This window comes from Macaca nemestrina, chromosome 8, assembly GCF_043159975.1.
Source record: "Macaca nemestrina isolate mMacNem1 chromosome 8, mMacNem.hap1, whole genome shotgun sequence".
NCBI lineage: Eukaryota > Metazoa > Chordata > Mammalia > Primates > Cercopithecidae > Macaca > Macaca nemestrina.
Window position 1 is genome coordinate 153,803,060 of NC_092132.1, and position 20,053 is coordinate 153,823,112.

Sequence of the window (20,053 nt, forward strand, 5' to 3'; positions counted from 1 at the left end):
CTATCAGAGAGCTACATGGAGAAATAGTTACTGCTAAACAGACCTCTCTGCTGATGTTTTTCCTGCCTACTTAAGTCTTGAAAATTTCCACAAGGCTGAGTCAAATGTGCATTCCATCATCTACAAGAAAGGTACCTATCGAGAACACCCTGCTGGCCAGCGTGTAAATATCTAAAGGAGGACTCAGAAAACACCGGGGAAGTCCAGCCTGCATGTGTTGGCTGGGCTTCAGTGAAGAATGGAGCACAACAGGAGTTGTAAGTAGTAGTTACATAAGAAGCCCTGGAAATTCTGCTCAGAACCAAACATCATAAATAAAATTATCTAAGACTTACAGTTATTTAATTCCCTAAATTTTCTGTCCTCCCAGTAGCACTTTTAAATGTCTAAAAGCAATTAAAGGAAACATTTTCCAATGTCTCACAGAACCATTAGAAACACAAAATTAATAGCTTCATAAACTATAGCTTCTATTTTATCCATAGAATGAAGGTGCATAAATCACATAGTAATTAATCTTTAGACAAAAGCAAACAATAAATGGAATATATGGCTATGATCCTTTCTTTTTGAGTGTGGCCCAAGATAAAAGTTTCTTCCAAAAGGATATCATTAATGCAATAAGGCTTTTGTGGAATTCTATTCTGTATGAAATTCCTGTTTTCTATTAGCTACTTCTTCCTCTGTGACGTAAGGCTCATTCTTTGTGAAAAACGTGAAGCAGAAAACATTTGCGAAATCATCAGGTAAAGATCCCATGACCGTTCTATCACTGACACGGTACGTAGATGCATGGTGCAACCCCCGGGGGACCACTTTGTGGCATCCTCAGCAACCACAGAGCCACAGGGAGATGACTGTTTGCTCCCACTGAGGCTCTGCAACCTCTGCCACCAACACTGGAGAAATCCTCCAATCTCACTGTTTTCTCCTGAACTTGTTCCCTTCTGTTTTTCGATTATATGCAGCAAACAGGCACACCTTAAAGCTGCCAAAAGCATCTTAAACGTTGTACACTTACAATCTTCAAAATATAATTGTTCACAAGAGTCATCAAAGTAGTTTTTCATGTAGAACACTTACTTTGACCACATAATTAAACCTTCGGATATCTTGAATTGCACTTGAGAAGTCTAACCGATTAAAGGCCTCTCCCAAGGTGCAATAGCCATGCCTCTGGAAGAGCAACACAGAAGTTAAAATTAGTCAATCAGCCAAAAAGAACTGGCAGTTAATGTCAATTAATTGTGCAATTAAAAAAACATTTTGGCAAAGGACATTTGTTTTTATCCTGAAGACTGATTTTAGATTTAGATGAGAGAATAGTAAAATTATAGCAATGCTAATAATTTAAGCTGTTTATGTATAACTGAGACACCGTTAACTGACATTTTTTACCACCTGCTGAAGTAATGACAAAGAAAAATGTATATTAAATATCTTGCTGGTTTGCAGAACAGAAAACCAAACACCGCATGTTCTCACACATAGATGGGAATTGAACAATGAGAACACTTGGACACAGGAACACTTGGACATCACACACCGGGGCCTGTTGTGGGGTGTGGGGAGGGGGCAGGGACAGCATTAGGAGATATACCTAATGTAAATGATGAGTTAATGGGTGCAGCACACCAACATGGCACATGTATACATATGTAACAAACCTGCACGTTGTGCACATGTAACCTAGAACTTAAAGTATAATAGAAAATTTAAAAAAAAATCTTGCTGGTTTATTTTGCTGGGGACAAACTGGGGTGTGGATGACGTTAAGGCTAAGATCATAAAAAAACTGGATTATACTAGGCTACGCAACTAAAAATACATAAATCACGTGCTTAGCTGCATTGTAAGGATGTAGGTGTTATAAATATACAGTTGAAACACAGGACCTCTCTGCGGGGGAGGCATGCACTGCCCAGGTTGGAAGTATGCTCAACCACAAGGATCACAGCTGGGAGAGGCGCTTCGGCAGCAAGAAGGTGCCTCTGAAAACCAGCACTGGGATGGAGAGGGCTGAAGGCAAGTGCTGGTTGTGACCATGGGCAGCTTTCAGGCTGGGAGCACGGATGCCAAGAACCCAAAACACCAAAAAAACTGGTGATTAGATCCACAGGTCCAAGAACCAAAGGAAGAAAATGAAACAATTTATTTTCAGTACTGTAAACACTGCTGCTATTCTCTTAGATGTTTTTCTGCCATGATACACCCTTATCCTATACTGGTTTGTGTAGATTAGCACATTAGGTTTCAGAAGTCATTTTAAACTCCATTTCCATCCTCCATATTTGAAATATTTAAAATCTACAGATTTTCATTTCAAAGTTGTAGAGATAAATAAGCTGGAGAACAATAATAAAAAACATGAGATGATCGATCTCAAATTCCAAACAGGTGACTTGAGATGTCCTAGAGAAGGCAGCTGGAGTCACAGCACCTTTGTCTCTGATAGCTGATATACTCAGAGGTTCATGTGCTTCTGTGCATCAACCCCAATCGCCCTACTGTGTGCACAACTCAACGAAATTCATTTAAAACATCCAAATATGTTGACTGAGTGCCTGCTATGCAGAAAACATTTTCCTGGGAACTCTGGGGGAAAGGAAATGCTAATTTTGATATAGATAATTATCTGAAATCCCTCACAGTTGATACTCCTATTTTATTTCTCTCTCTTAATTCTACATGATGGTGCAGCAGGCACTTTCCAAGGTCACCACCCATCTCACAACTGAAAATTAAATCTGATTCACAGAGCAGACCACAAAGAGCATGTCTGGACCTAGAACCACAGCATGTAACCTCAGAGCGGTGAGACACCAGCTAGCATGGATAAGCAGCAGGCACTTGCTCTATACCAGGTGACGGTGTGGAGACATGACATGGTGCAGGGACACCAGCGCCCAGTCCTAGTTCTGGTCCCTCTCAACCTGGTTCTAGGATCCTGGTTCCTAGGATTCCAGGGAACATTCCCATAGCCTCACAATAAGATCCTCTTTTCCTGCACATGCTAGCTTGGATGGGATCCTCTGCTCTGTAATCAGGATGGCAACAGAGCAGATGAAATATTTAATGGTCTTTCATGAGCACTAAATTTCGTTTTTTAAAAACTAGGTTAGATTCTGTCAAACAATCTTCTAATGGTATATTAGAGTGTATATTAAGGATCTGATTCATTCTATACCCACTAACCATAACCGAATAGATTAAGTTTTCTTTCTCAGAATCTAATCCTTCAGTTTCTAGGAAGCTGGACTAGCTTCAGAGCATCTATAAACATTTCTGGAATATTTAACTTATCCTAAAAAAACAGATGATAGACAATAGTTCCCTAAATTATTTTCCCCAATTGTTGCAAAATAAAGCAAATGCAGAGTTTCTAAGACTATAAAAGGAACTCAACTTCCCTGATCCTAGTAAAGAAACAGGAAACAGCTTGAAGCTCTCTGGTTTGTCTTATGGCTCATGAAAAAGCTTTAGCCTAACTTGGGAAAAGAAAGGCAGGGAAGGAGTTCACACGGCTCTGCGCAAACCCAACCCAATTACTAATTTCATGTTAGCCACTCTTTACGTGGAATGAGGGGGCTCACAGATGTCCTACGCTCCAAAACATGCCACAGGGAGGACACACGCCCATCAGCATCAGAGGTTCATGCTAACACAGAGAAAATGCGTATGACTGCAGGAGTCCATGCTTGGTTTAAATAGGCCTGCTGCTGACTCAGATATGTACAGGTAGGCAGGAACCACACACTGCACATATACCACATGCTAACACACACCATACATCCCACACACCAATGTGTGCAAATACATGCACAACCATACATACACACCATATATACAACACACACCAATGTATGCACAAATACAGTCACATACCACACGCACATGCAAGCACACACAATGGAGAATCACTACCTCAAAAGCTCCTCATATGCTATTATCTGTCAGAATTTGAACCATAGATCTGATATTGCAAAAGAAATGTGTTTTATGCAACTTTATTAATAAATGTATTTAATGTGACTCCACATTGAACAGAAACAATCCAAGATACTCTCTTATTTATAAAAGAATACTTACTTCTTTTGTGCTTTCTTTATGGACATAGATCCATTTTTCACGATAAAAACCTAGAATAAAAATTAACTTGGTTTTTTAAATCTGGCAAATCATTTCAAAAATGAAGATTTTAAAGGAATTTAAATAATTGGACATGTTAACAAAATTATCTGATTTACTATATTCATAAGAAATGCTTTTACTTGGTTCAATGCAAACAGAATTGCCTTGTTTCTTAAATCAGTTTAAGATATGAACAATAATTTCAGACAGTACCAAGTCCTAGTAACTTAGAAGAAAATTAGTATTATTAACGACTGAAGCCATATGAAGACATAAATGATTATAAAATGCAATTACATTACTAAATTCCTACGTACCCTAATAAAAAGTTCTATTCTTCTATTGCTCTGTATGGTACTCCACAGAAACACATTTTTCAGATAAATCTTAAAAGTTTCAAGAATCACACTAACTGTATTCTCCATGTGACCCTATCTTCTTCATAAAAAGTAGTCTCCCCCATATTCACAGTTTCACCTTCTACAGTTTCAATTACCCACAGTCAGTTCTGGCTTGAAAACATTAAATGGAAAATTCCAGAAATAAACCGTTCCTAAGTTTTAAATTCTGTGCCGTTCTGGGTGGTGTCATGAAATCTCACACTGTCCTGCTTTGTCCTGCCTGGGATGGGAATCCTCCCTTTGTCAAGCGAGTCCTACACTACCTGCCCCTTGATCACTCAGTAGCCGTCTTGGTTATCGGATCAACTGTTGAGGTATCGCAGTGCTTGTGTTTAGAGAACCCTTATCATACTTCATAATGGCCCCAAAGTGCAAGAGGAGCGATGGCGGCCATCTTGCTATAACTGTTTCATTTTATTATTGTTGTTAATCTCTTGCTGTGTCTAACTTATAAATTAAACTTTATTATAAGTGTGTATATACAGAAAAAAACCTATAGTATCCATAAGGTTCGGTACTATCCACAGTTTCAGGCATCCACTGAAGGTCTATCCCCTGAGGTGAGGGAGCCTACTATAGACGAACATGTGTCTTGGTAACTCACGGATATACTGCAAGGCAGTGCCATGATAGAGCCCTACGCCCTCTCACAGACAGGTCCCACCTCCAGCCTTCCCCTGCTGCCATCTAACATCCTAAACTACAGCTCTGAATGTCTGTCTCCTGCTCTGAATCTTCAGTCACTTCGAAACTCAAGTCAGGACACCCCTCAGTTTGGCCTCACTGCTCAAGAATGAGTTGAATTCAAGATCATATGCATGGCTGTTTTGTGGGTTGTGCCATCTCTTATTTTGTTTTTGCACATCTTACCCACTGAAACGGTTGAGCTGCAAAAAGTCTGACCACTAAATAAGTGGGTGATGCTGGACACTGGGCTGTTATTTACATATTTGTATCACCTTTTATTTCATAAGATAGCATTGTCACAGTAATTTAGTATTTCAACATAATCGACAAAATAAAATTAATGAGAATGATCTTACTTTGAGTATTTGTGTCATTTCTAAAATGGTCCTTTTTCCTTTTTTTGGATGCATATTCATGCTCTTCATTATTGAATATTTCTCCATCTTCACTATTTAAGATACTGAAATAAAGATATATTCTATTAAAATATTTTTTCAGGGATATCTTCATTTGGCTTTTCTTTTGTAAAACGATACAAACACTTCAAAGTGACAGATTGTGGGCTTGAAATTACAAGGGTAATGTCTAATATATATTTTTTTCATTTTGAGAAATAAGATGTGTCCTGGTTCTTTGAGAATATTATACCGGAAAGTGCTGAACATGTTTTAGAACCTCTCAAGGGTCTTGATATGCTTATCCAAGGTAGTTTCAAACATCGAAATGCTTTATTAAAACATAGAGATTTTTTAAAAACAACTACTAAAACTCCAGAAAAAAAGATGGTAAGAATATGATGATACCCGATACTGACCAATGACTTGCTGTATCCCTTACCCCATGCTGAGTAACCACTCAATATTTCTGCTTACTCCCTATATTTTTAAGGGTTTAGCTGAAGTTAATTATTCGCTGAACATTTTTTTATTAAGCACCAACCAAATACATGTTAATACATTTAAGTGGAACCAGGAGAAGTGACATGTATATTTTTACTATTTAAACACATTTAATTAAAAGTTCTTCTTCTTCGTGAAACAAGAAAATCAAATCATAAGGCAATAACTAGACAATGTGAACACCTTTTACTCTTTAAAAAAATTTCTTCCTTATAGTGAAAAAAAAAAAACCTGTAAATAGTAATAATCCATATCTTCAAAACTAAAGATGTGTAAAATTTTTATTTTCCACACACTGATAACAGATTTTCAGTCTAAAGTGAGGAAGGAAGCTCTGTGGAGACAAGCTGGTTGGTGGAGGCATGCGAGAGTGATGCTCAAATCCAAGGAACTAAAATTGCTTATTTCCCGCTCATTGTTCTTTGACAAGAAAATTGTATACAAGCTCCTTTCTACTCACCAGTATTCACTTTTAGTAAAAACAGCTGACTTTGCCAAATGAGTCAATTTCTCACTGTCAGAACAGACTTAAACAGCAGTGCCAACAGTTGTAAATCATCAAGACAAGCAAAGCGCATTTGAAAAACATACAAACAACTGAACTTTTTGTAGCAGACATTATAACACCAATTTATAGAAATGTGTTGATGTTTGTATTTCATATTTAGTCTTATACCAGTTTGTTATCATTGATTGAAATACTGAATGTAGAAGCTTTAGAATCTAAAAGGGCTTTTCTAATGAAAATTACAAACATATCAAAGGAAAAGCACAGATACAATGTTCTCCAGAAATAGTGTCGCAGAAATAAAGACAGAATACGGAAGGAGAAAGGACTGCTGACTAATCTCACAGGTACAGGGAGAAGGACACTCCATGCAGCTGAGCTCCAACACGTGAGTGTGGGACAAAAAAGCAAGGTGAACCTAAAGACGTCCCATGGACCACTGAGCTGGAATCAATTCTGCCCATAGGTGGTGGGGCCAGGTTCAGATACTTGCAGTAACCGCGTCCTCCTGTGAATCTGGGCCTAGATGGCTGTGGCTCCCTGTGGGCTACCCACACTGTGGATTCCACAGGTGGAGGTGACCTTCTTGGGCACTGCTGGGACACTTCTTGGGCCCACGTGGGCAGTGGTAGGGCTCAGAGCACTTCAGTGTTAGGGCCTTGGGGAGTCTATGTTAGACTTGAGGACTAAGCCTGGGCTCACAAATGACAACCAAGGGAAAATGGCTACTTTAGAGGAACCAGTAACTAGGCTACTATTTTTACAAAGTATTTTAAACGGGCAAAAGCCATTATTTTGGGGTTGTGGGTTTTACACTGTCAGGTAAACAAAAATGTACAAGTAGAGAAGAAAGATGAATGCTTCTGAAATTTAAATTCAATACATTAAAATGTTAATAAAGGAGTATTTAATTTATAAATCTTTCCATTCTGCATGTATCAACTACATTTCATAGCAAACATGTTCTTTTTTTTATAACCTTTGTTTCATGAGCAAGACAAACATCACCTACTCTGACTTAAAAACAAGGGAAACTGCCCAACAATTTGATTAAAAAATGTCAAACACCTTCAACAGACATTTCTCCAAAGAAGAGATACAACAGCCAACAAGCCCATGAAAAGATGCTCCATATCACAAATTGTTAGGTAAATGCAAATTAACACTACAATGAGATACTACCTCACACTCATTATGAGGCTACTGGCAAATTAAAAGAAAGAAAGAAAGAAAGTAACAAGTGTTGACAGGGATGTGGAGAAACTGGATCCCTCGTGCAGTGTTGGTGGAAATGGAGGATGGTATAGCTGCTATAGGAAACAGTATGGAGGTTCTTCAAAAAACTAAACATACAATTACCATATGATCCAGCAATTTCACTTCTGGGTATATTTTCAAAAGAACCGAAAGTGGAGAATGAAAGATACCTGTACACCCAGCAGAGAATGAAAGATACCTGTACACCCACGTTCACAGCAGTATTACTTGCAACAGCTAAACATGGAAACAACCCACATGTCCATCAGTGGCCGAATAAACAAACTGTGGTGTACACTATACACAACATGGAATATTATTCAGTCTGAAAAAGGAAATGCTGACACATGCTACAACAGGGCTGAAACTTGAGGACATTATGCTGAGTGAGATAAGACAGTCACAAAAGGACAGTGTATGATGTGACTTATATGAGGTACTCAGAAAAGTCAAATCATACAGACAGAAAGTAGAAAGCCAGTTACTAGGTCTGGGGGTGCTGGAGAATGAAAAGTTAGCACTTAATGGGGGCAGAGTTTCAGTTTGGGAAGATGAAAAAGTTCCAGAGATGGATGGTAGTAACGGTTGCACAATAATGTGAATGTACTTAACAGCACTAAACTCGTACATTTAAAAATGGTTAGGATGGCAATTTTATGCTATGTGTATTTTGTTGTAATTAAAGATAAAGAGACAATGTGTAAGAGAGGAGAGGAAGTAGCAGCTTGTCTTGTTCATGCTGTCTGAGGTGCATGTCGGAGGGATGGGGTGGGGGCGGGAACTGTTAAAAACAAAGAATAGAACCTCATACAACACAAGCTGAAAATACAGGGCACAAACGCACTTGTAAGAAACACAGAGTTTCCATAAACTTAAAACATGTCTGAATGATGGAGCTAACAGCCCTCAACTCCCCACACCCAGGCCACACCACAGCATATGTCACCCCCTTGCTTGCAAATGTGCCCAAAAGGCAATGACATTCCAAGTTTCCTCTGACAACCCAAGGCCAGCGCATGACTTTCCCAAGTTCCTTTCCATTCAAGAAAAGGAAGAGAAGAGAATAGAGAAGAATCAACAAAACAACTCCAAACAGAAGTAAACTAGAGCCAAGAACAGAACTATTTCCGATAATTAAGCCCCAATTTCTATACATTATAATCCTCATTCTCGTGATGACCTATAACAAGATTTGCATTTTCCTCTGATGGTATTTTCCTTAAGAGATGGACAACAAGGTCTTAATCTTCATCTCCCAGACCACTCTAGGGTTCTAAGCACAGGCTTTACAGGAATGTGGTGTTATGGGCCATTATCTTCAAATCATTTCCACACAAGTCTAGGAAAGTAAGACAGGCTAGGGTAAGCCTCTGGTTTTTAAAACTGCTAATCAAGGGCATCAGTTCTTAACTATATTGCTGTAAGATATGTCAGAAAACTTTTATTACCAGTAAGAAAAATGATATTTGTGAATGACTTAAGTTTTAATAATTATTAAAGTACTATACTACATGTAGTAAAAAATAATACATACTCATAAACTCAACTTTCCTGAGTTGCCATTAGGAAGCAACCCTGCCAAGCCCTTGATTTTGGATTTGTGGCCTCCAGAACTGTGAGGACAGACATTTCTGTGGTTTTAAGCCACTGAGTTTGTGGTTATGGAACCCTAGAAAATGAATACAATTCTCTATCTTTTTAAGTTACTTCAGTTTGATATTGATTATGAAAGGTACATACATGCTATCAAACAGAAGAGACGTCAGGGAGAAAAAATCTCAGCATAAATGCCATGATTCCAAGTGCCAAGGTAATATAACATGCAAAATGTGATAATTTCACCAAAACCAAAACAAAGTGGAACAAACCCTCAAATACAGTTGTTGATAATCCCCACCTGGCCTCCTCTGACATTTCCTTTGGATCAGTTTGGCTGTACCTCTTCTGTCAAGCAGGAGTTGGACTACATTTTGGTCAGCTCCTCCTCAGAAGGGAGCTACAATCTCTGCTCTAACAATCCCCAATGGTTGTCTTAACTTACTCTGTTCATCAATGGCTACCTACTAAACCTAGCTTTTTATCCATACATTTTCCAATCAGGTCATATTATTTTCTCCTGGTAGGCGAATGTTTACATTTATCCATTTTCCTGATACAAAGCTACTTCATATCAGTGTATTATTAGTCTCTAATTATAAAAAGATAATCCAGAAGAAAAAGTCCAGTCAATTTATATAAGTTAAAAGATGGGAAACCTATTTTTAGGATTAACATTCCCTTCCTAAATATCTAACACAACACACTTACAGACTCTTAACACACCCTCGTTACATGAAGGGAGCAGCAGAGCAGAGAGCAATAAGCACCAAGGCCAGGTGGAGCCATAGACAATGTGGGCCCATCTCCCTCCACAGGGAGAAGCAACTGCACTGTGCACAGAGTGCAATCTGGCCGAAGGGAAACGCTGTCTTAAAGAGCTTCAGATGCAGCAACCTTAAAAAAGGGTTGTGCCAGGAAGTCCACCAGATGAGGCTGCAAACCCATCAAAGGGCATCACACACTCTGTGCACAGGGCACACAGAACAATGCCTCCCACATCCTGTGACTTCCTGCGTGTGCCACTGGGACCACCACACCCCCTACCCGCACCATCTTACTTGGACAGACAAAATCAGCCACCTCATGACTAGGGTAGTCACATGGTTTTCAGTTCTATAAATTCCTCCCCCTTAAGAATACATGTCTGTAAAATCAGAAATGATGAAAACTGGACTTGTGAGTGGCTTTGCAGTAGGGATTACAGGTCCAGAATAGAATAGGTTCAGTAACATATTTAAGATATTCAAAGGAAAAAAATACAAGCCAAAGATTTAACATCTAAATAGTGACCATCAAGGATAAAAGTCACACATATTTTTTATGAGTACACACAAACACAGGAAGTATGATGACCAGGAGCTGAGGGACGACCCACTAAAGAATAAGCTCCAGAAACCAAAATGACTAGAGGCAGAGGCAAAGGTGTGGCTGCCAGGTGGTCTGTATTTATTTGTGGAGCTGCTGGCACATAATGGTGATAAAGGTGCAGCATGCCATGGTTACCAGCTCAGACAATGCAGACAAAGAACAACCACCAGAGAAGTGGTAGGGATGGGGAGAAGATGTGCAGGGGCCAACCGGGAGTGGGGTGTCCATCAACTAACTGCAGTATTGGGTACTGTGGGGAGCCAACAAAAGAATCTAAGGGTTTGCTATAAAGGCATTAGGGTAAAAGGGAAAAAAAAAAAAAGAAAGAAAGAAAAAAAAGAAAACAAGAAAGCCCTCTTAAATACCAAAAGGGTAAAAGCAAATAAAATAGAATAAATAAAATAGTTATCTGTCATGTAAAAAACGGACTTGGCTCACCTATTAAATGGAAAACAGTCTTGGATCGGTTCACAAAGCAAAATCAAGCACCATACTGCATATAAGATATACAGCTATAAAAGGTTGGGAAAATATATAGAGAATGTATAGGACTCAGAAAATGTCACAAGAAACTTTATAGCTTAAATACCTATATCAATACAAATTTAAATAATAAAAATAAATTATTTAAACATATAACTGAGAAAACCAGAAAAAGAATAAGTGAACCAAAAGAAAGGGTGGAATTATTACAAATAAAAGCAGATATTATTAAGTAGAAAAAGAATAGAACTAAGAATCCAAAAGCTGGCTCTCAAGAGAAAATAATCAATCAAAACAAACCACCAAGTATCTGATTAGAAAAAAAAAAAAAAGTTACAAGTGCTAACAGAAGAAAATTTAAAAATTGTAAAAGATAAGAAAAAGAAAGGGATAGAGAGAAAAGTGTGTAGATTAAAAGAGACTTTAAAAACATATCAAATTTTAAGAATAAAACAACACTAAATTATAGTGTCTAGGGATATACACTTGGTGATAAAACTATAAAGATTAGGAAAATGATTACCATAAGAGTTTGGGAAGTGGTTATTTTTTGGGAGAGGAAGTAGATTATAATAGAAATGGGACATGTGGGAGGTGCTTCTGGGATGATTATGATCAAGTTCTATTCCTTGACCTGGGTGTGGTTACAAGGATGTTTGATTTATAAAAATGAAGAAAACCATTAAAAAATCATTACAGGCAATTTTATAAAACTCTCTGCAATAAGTTAGAAGTAGATGAAACATATTTTTTTAAAAAACATTAAATTTAATGCTATTGCAATATAAAATCATGTTTTTTTCTTAGAGCTAAACAAATTAATTGTAAAATGCATTTAAGAAGAACAAGAAGGCCGGGCGCGGTGGCTCAAGCCTGTAATCCCAGCACTTTGGGAGGCCGAGACGGGCGGATCACAAGGTCAGGAGATCGAGACCATCCTGGCTAACATGGTGAAACCCCGTCTCTACTAAAAAATACAAAAAACTAGCCGGGTGAGGTGGTGGGCGCCTGTGGTCCCAGCTACTCCGGAGGCTGAGGCAGGAGAATGGCGTAAACCCGGGAGGCGGAGCTTGCAGTGAGCTGAGATCCGGCCACTGCACTCCAGCCTGGGCGACAGAGCCAGACTCAGTCTCAAAAAAAAAAAAAAAAAAAAAAAAAAAAAAAAAAAAAAAAAAAAAGAAGAACAAGAAACTATTCTAAAATTCATATGGAATGAAAAAAGAGCCCAAATAGCCAAAGCAATCCTAACCAAAAAGAATAAAGCCAGAGGCATCACACTGGCATCACACTCAACTTCACACTATACTTTAAAGCCCCAGTAACCAAAACAGCTTCTGTACTGGTACAAAAACAGACCCATAGACCAATGAACAGAACAGAAAACTCAGAAATAAAGCCACACACCTGCAACCATCCAATCTTCGACAAGGCCAGCAAAAACTGCGGTGGAGAAAGACCATCCTATTCAATACACGGTGCTGGAATAACTGGCTAGCCATATATAGAAGATTGAAGCCAGACCTCTATCTTTCACCATATACAAAAATTAACTCAAAATATATTAAAGATTTCAACGTAAGACCTCAAAATGTAAGATCCCGGAAGATAACCTAGGAAACACTCTTCTTGACATTGGCCTTGGCAAAGAATTTTTGGCTAAGTTCCCAAAAACAACTGCAACAAAAAACAAAAATTGGCAAGTAGAATTTAATTAAATGAAAGAGCTTCTGCACAGGAAGAGGAACTACTGACAGAGAATACAGACAACCTACAGAATGACAGAAATTATTTGCAAACTATGCATCTGACAAAGGCCTAATATCCAGAATCTACAGGGAACTTACGCAAAAAAACAAATGACCCCATTAAAAAATGGGCAAAGGACATGAACAGGCACTTCTCAAAGATATACAAGTGGCCAACAAACATGAAAAAGGCTCAGTACCACACAACACTAGAGAAATGCATCAAAACCACAATGAGATACCATCTGACACCAGCCAGAATGGCCATTACTAAAAAGTCTAAAGACAACAGATGCTGGCAAGGCTGAGGAGAAAAGGGAATGCTTTATACACTGTTGACGGGAATGTAAATTAGTCCAGCCACTGTGGGAAGTGGTCTGGAGATTTCTCAAAGAACTTAAATAGACGTACCATTCTATCCAGCAACCCCATTACTGGGTATATATCCAAAAGAAAATAAATCATTCAACCAAAAAGACACACGCACTCATATGTTCATCGCTGTACTATTAACAATAGTAAAGACACAGAGTCAACCTAGGTGCCCATCAATGGTAGACTGGATAAAGAAAATGTGGTGCCCATATACCATGAAATACTACACAGCCATAAAAAAGGAATAAAATCACATCTTTTGCAGCAACATGGATGGAGCTTGACTTAATCCTAAGCAAATTAATGCAGGAACAGAAAACCAAATGCCACATGTTCTCACTTATAAATGTGAGCTAAACATTGAGCACACATGGACACAAATATGGGAACAACAGACACTGGGGACTACTAGAAGGTAGAGGGAGTGGGGGTGGGTTAAAAAAACTACCTATTGAGTACTACCTAACTAGGTGACAGGATCTGTACTCCAAACCCCAGCCTCATGCAATATTTTCATGTAACAAATCTGTAAATAGACCCTCTGTATCTAAAATAAAAGGTGAAGAAGAACCAGTAAGCACAAATAGGCAGACTACTGAGTTAAGAGCTGCAGTGGTGAAGACCCTAGCCCCAGCTGACATGAAAACGCAGTATAAAGCCTCTCTGTTTACATCAGTGTGATGAGAGAAGTCCAGGAAGACAGAGAGAAAACCCCGTAGTCCCAACTGCCCATGGAAATTTAGTATGGGAAAAAGAGAGATCTCAACACAGCAGGGAAGGGCTTTTCGGTTAGTGGTACTTGCTGCAGTAACTGGACAGCTACTGCACAAAGACACAAACAGACTTGTTCCTCACAGCACGCTCCAAGATAAATTCCAAATGGAGTGTAAGTTCTCTTCTCTCTCCCCTGAGGCATAATTCATACACAGCAGAATAGACTTTTAAATACAGTTCAGGGAGTCCTGACCTGTGTACCTCCTGTAACACATACCCAATCAAGACACCATAGAAAGCTCCATATAGCTGTTAAGTCAATCACCAGGGAGGCTCTCAACTCTGCCTCTCCTTGGGAGCTAAGAGGTAAGCCACTATTGCGAGCCCTGTGCTGATGCTGGCCCCAGACACGACTGACAGCACAGTCAGACTACGTGATGTCTGGCTTGCCTATTAATTTTCTTAGTGATAACTTAAAAAGACTTTTAAAAGACGATTTTAGACTTGCATAAGAGTTTCAGAGGCAGGGCACACGGTGTCCCCAAGTTTCCACCCACCTTCGTGCAGCCACAGAACAAGGATCAACACCATAAGAGGAACTCTGGCATGGTACTCCCAGCTCAACCATAGGCTTTGTTGTTTCGCCAGGCCGCCCACCAGAGCCCGTCTGCTCCTGGGCCCGGTCCAGGATCCACGCTGTGCTTAGCTGACACACTTCCATGGCCCCCCATGCCAGAAGAGTTTGCAGTCTCCTCTCATCACCTTGAAGAGTACTGGTCAATTATTTTGTAGAATGTCCTTCAAATTGGGTTTGTCTGCTGTTTTCTCCTGATTCAACTTAGGGAAAACCACCACAGGTGATGTGCCATTCACACAGCACCACAGGTACCTGCTGCGAATACGATGTCACCTTTGAGCTCTTGGTTGGGGCAGTGTCTGCCAGGTTTCTCCACTGTAAAGTATTGTTCCCTTTGTAATGAAGAGCTATTTGGGGGGAGACTTGGCAGATATTCTATTTCTCCTAATTCTTTCATCTATTAGAAAGATTTCACCTTGCTGCATCTGCCAAGGGACTGTGCTTATAACAATTATCATGGTGGCTTTCTATTTCCCTTATTCCTTCTACATTTATTAACTGGAATTATCCTGCAAGGAAGAGCTGTTCCTTATCCCTTACTTATGCATTCATTTATATATTGATATCCGCCTAAATGGATGGCTATTTCTTTTCTTTTTTGGTTATAATCCATTACTACTGTTGTTTATCCTGTGGCTAGAACTGCTCCAGCTTTGGCCAACAGAGCACTTTTTGGCGGGCATCTGCCCTTCTGACATCTGACAGGCTCCCATCACTCACCTTTCACTTGCCCTACCCCAGCCCTGGAACCAAACCCTTCCCTGAGGAGCCCTTAGGATCCAGTATCTCAGCCTGGCTCTGGTTACTGATGCAGGTGTCACTGCTCTAAGGCCCTCTGTGGGCAGACTTAGGAAACAGATGTGTTATATATGCATAGACCCCCATTTCTCTCTCTCTGAAAAAAACCAACAGCCCTAGTTCATGCTGACACCTCCAACCCTGATCCAGAACCACAGGATAACTCTAGTACCATCCTTCCTTATTTGTAACTTCTTCCTAGAATATACACAGTTTTGAGATTGCTCACCCACGCCCCTATGAGAAACAAGTACACCAACTAGAGGTTTTGTCTTCAGCCTTACAGCATCCTGTCAAAACACTGTTTTCCAAAGTTACTGATAGGTCAGCTAATTCCACATCCACTTCACTATGGTTACTGCAGCAGTCCCTAACCTTTTTGGCACCAAGGACCAGTTTCTTAGAAGACAGCTTCTCTACAGACTGGGGCGGGGAGCGGGGGATGGTTCTGGGATGAAATTGTGCCACCTCAGATCATCAGGCATTAGTTAGAGTCTCATAAGGAGTGAGTGCGCAATCTGGATCATTCACATGCACAGTTCACAACAGGGTTCATGCTCCTATGAGAATCTAATGCTGCTGCTGACCTGACAGGAGGCAGAGCTCAGCCAGTAATGCTTGCCTGCCCTCTGCTCGCCTCCTGCTCCGTGACCCAGTTCCTAACAGGCTACGGACTGGTACCGACCCGTGGCCTGGGGGTTGGGGACCCCTGGATTATGGGGTAAGTTTGGAATACCATTTGATTCATCTGTCACAGTTTGTATCATTTGGGCACTCCCCCCAATAACACACACACACACAAACATCCTTGTTGATTTTAGTGAAATTTTGTGGTGCACAGTTCCATGGGTTTTGACAGGTGCACAGTCAAATCTAACACAGTCCCATCACTCCCCAAACTGCCTCTCACTCTCTTTGTAATCGACTCCTTTTCCCCAGCTCTTAACCCCTGGCAACCATTGATTTGTTCTTCTTCCTTACGGTTGTGCTTTTTCTACAGCATCCTTTAAATAGAATCATACAGTATGGAGGCCTTTTATGTTTGGTTTCTTTCACTAAGTAAAACGAATTTAAGATTCATCCATGTTGTGTGAATCAACAGTTTGTTCCTTTTGACCTCTGACTGGTATTCTGTTGTAGAGATGTTACCACAATTTGTTTATTCATTCACCGGTTGAAGGACATCTGGTTTTGAGTGTTGGCAACTACTGAATAAAACTCTATTAACAGTCACATGCAGGTTTTGTGTGAGCATGAATTTTCACTTACCTTGGGTAACACCTAGGAGGGAGACTGCTGGGTTCTAAGGCAGTGTAACATAGTAAGAAGCTGCTACACTGTTTTCCAGAGCGGCTGTGCCATTCTGCATTCCCAGTAGCAGGGCTGGAGAGCATATTCCTGCTAGCACTTGGCACTGTCCTTGCCAGCACTGGGATGCTTTGTGGTTGTTCTTTCATCTTAGCTACTGATGTAGGTCTGTGCTGGTACCTTATGAGGAAGGTGCACAGCCTTCCAAATCACCTGGGCCCACTGTGGCAGTCTCATTCCCCAGAACATACTGTTACATTTCTAGCTGGTCAGCTGCTTGCCCCAAATGGTACTGTGGCCTCAGGCTAGCTGCAGTGTTTATCTTCTGGATTGCTTGCATTTGTTTCCCTAACAATAAATTATGTTGGGCATCACGTGCTTATTTTTCTCTGCTTATTTGCATGGGCTTCTTTGCAATCCATGCAAGTCATCTGGTGAAGTATAGGTTCACCAAACCTGCCCAATTTTTTACTGGGTTGTTTTCTTATTGTTGAGTTCTAAGTGTTTTTTATGTGTTCTGAATACTAACTCTTTGTCAGATATGTGACTTACAAATGTTTTCTCTGAGAGCAGAATTTTAAAATTTTAATAAAATGCAAATATAGATTTTTTTTCTTTTATAGATTGTGCTTTTGGTATGATATCCAAAAAACTCTGCCCAAGATAATGCAGACTTTCTTTTGGGTTTCTTCCCTAAGTTCTACAGTTTTTGCATTCTACATTTAGATATATGATCCATTTTGAGTTCATTTTTGTATAAACTGTGACCTGTATACGTCAATTTTTTTTCTCTTTTTTTTTTTTGCATATACACATCTAGTCTTCCAGCACCATTTGTTGACAAGATTACATTTTCTCCATGGAATATATTAAGAGATGCCTTTACACCTCTGTCAAAAATAAACCAACCACTTTTGTATGGACTTATCTGGGGTTCTCTATTCTCCACTGACCTGTGTCTCTCTCTTTTCACCAACACCACATACCACTCTCTTGATTGTGGTGATTTTATATTTTATAGTAAATCTTGTTCTTTTTTCTTCTTTTTTTTTTTTTGAGATGGAGTTTTGCTCTTGTTGCCTAGGCTGGAGTGCAACGACAGGATCTCTGCTCACTGCAACCTCCGCCTACCAGGTTCAAGTGATTCTCCTGACTCGGCTTCCTGAGTAGCTAGGATTACAGGCACCTGTCACCATGCCCGGCTAATTTTTTTTTTTTTTTTTTGTAATTTTAGTAGAGACAGGGTTTCACCATGTTGGCCGGGCTGGTCTTGAACTCCTGACCTCAGGTAATCTGCCGCCTTGGCCTCCCAAAGTGCTGGGATTACAGGCCTGAGCCACGGCACCTGGCCATCGCTCTGCCTTTCTAATGATGACTTTAGATACCGAGTTTTTAATATGTAGAAGTTCATCTTTTTTTTTCTTTCACAGTTTGTGGTTTTTGTGTGTAAGCAATCTGCCTACTCTACATTGTGAAAATATCCTGTTTTCTTCTTAAAACTTTACAGTTTTAGCTTTTACAGTTCATTCTACAATCCATCTAAAATTAATGCTATATCCACAATAAGAGTTAGTAGTAGAGGTTCATTTTTCCTCACATGTTTATCCAGTTGAAAAATCCTTCCCTTCCCAATTGAACTATGTTGGTTGCAAAAGCTTTGCTTTCTCCGGTTGTTGCACTGTGCATCCTAGTGTTTTGTAAACTATTCTTATCTTCTCAATTTTTTATAAATGTAAACAGAGAAAATATAATTTCTTTTAAAGGGTTCTCTTACTTAATAAAGAAATAGGCTAGGTACAGTGGCTCACGCCTATAATCCCAGCACTTTGGGAGGCCAAGACCGGTGGATCACCTGAGGTCAGGAGATCAAGACCATCCTGGCCAACATGGTGAAACCTGTATCTACTAAAAATACAAAAATTAGCCGAGTGTGGTGGTGAGTGCCTGTAGTCCCAGCTACTCAGGAGGCTGAGGCAGCAGAATTGCTTGAACCCGGGAGGCGGAGGTTGCAGTGAGCAGAGAGCATGCCACTGCACTCCAGCCTGGGTGACAGAGCAAGAGTCTACCCGCCTCCAAAAAAAAAAAAAAAGAACCAACAACGAAAGAAAGAAAAGAAAAGGAATAAAATGTCTAATGTTTTTCGCCCACCAAACTAGCTAAAGTAATTACAAAGACAAGGCTGCTGTAAACATCTTGTGCACTGTCCCCAAAAAGCAGATGGCATGGAGCAGACAGCATCTTTAGATGAAGACATACATGCAGCCACACAAGGCACACAGATGCATTTCAGCCATTATTCCCTCATAATGAAACCCTCCCCTTGTGCAGTGTGTAACTTGCACTGACACACACACATCTTGGGTGAAGTGCGACGTAATGGGAATTTGTGTACACTACTATTCAGAGTATAAACTCGTGCAAAATTACAGAAAGTAATGTGGCAATACTAGAATTTTAAATACACAATTCTATTAGGAACTTAGATTTCATAAATACTCACACAAGTATGCAAAAAGATATTCACAGATGACCCATGCTATACCATTAGAAATAATGAAAAGTGGCCGGGCGCGGTGGCTCACGCCTGTAATCCCAGCACTTTAGGAGGCCGAGGCGGGTGATCACGAGGTCAGGAGATTGAGACCATCCTGGCTAACATGGTGAAACCCCGTCTCTGCTAAAAATACAAAAAATTAGCCGGGCGTGGTGGTGGGCGCCTGTAGCCCCAGCTACTCAAGAGGCTGAGGCAGGAGAATGGCATGAACCTGGGAGGCGGAGCTTGCAGTGAGCCGAGATAGCGCCACTGCACTCCAGCCTGGGCGACAGAGCGAGATTCCGTCTCAAAAAAAAAAAAAAGAAATAATGAAAAGTGGGAAATAGCCAAAATGATGTCACTGGAAGCTTGGACAAATAATTTATGGTATACCTAAACAATGAAATGCCATCATTATAATGAATGAGGAACTCAACATGCACTGACATGGAACAACTTTCAGGAAATACAAGTGGCAGAAAAGGACGAACATGCAATGCATTAGGAGAACATGGTGACACCACCTCACTGGAAAGGGAAAGAGGTGCATGACCTGTGACCCTGCAGTTCTGTTTCTAGGCACAGACCCAGGGACCCTGGGCAAGACAAT

At 40.1% G+C, this 20,053-nt stretch overlaps 1 protein-coding gene across 11 annotated transcripts in view; it reads right to left on the bottom strand.

Annotated features, from left to right (window-relative positions):
• LOC105491906 (F-box protein 25) overlaps window positions 1–20,053 on the bottom strand; it is a 79,059-nt gene that overhangs the window by 46,553 nt on the left and 12,453 nt on the right. For all 11 annotated transcript variants that reach the window (XM_071068685.1, XM_011758635.2, XM_011758630.3 and 8 more), the window contains 3 exons: window positions 5,576–5,679; window positions 4,090–4,139; window positions 1,084–1,176 (listed from right to left, as the gene is read on the bottom strand). In XM_071068685.1, coding sequence (XP_070924786.1) covers window positions 1,084–1,176; window positions 4,090–4,139; window positions 5,576–5,679 — 247 coding nt within the window. The remainder of the gene's footprint in view (window positions 1–1,083; window positions 1,177–4,089; window positions 4,140–5,575; window positions 5,680–20,053) is intronic.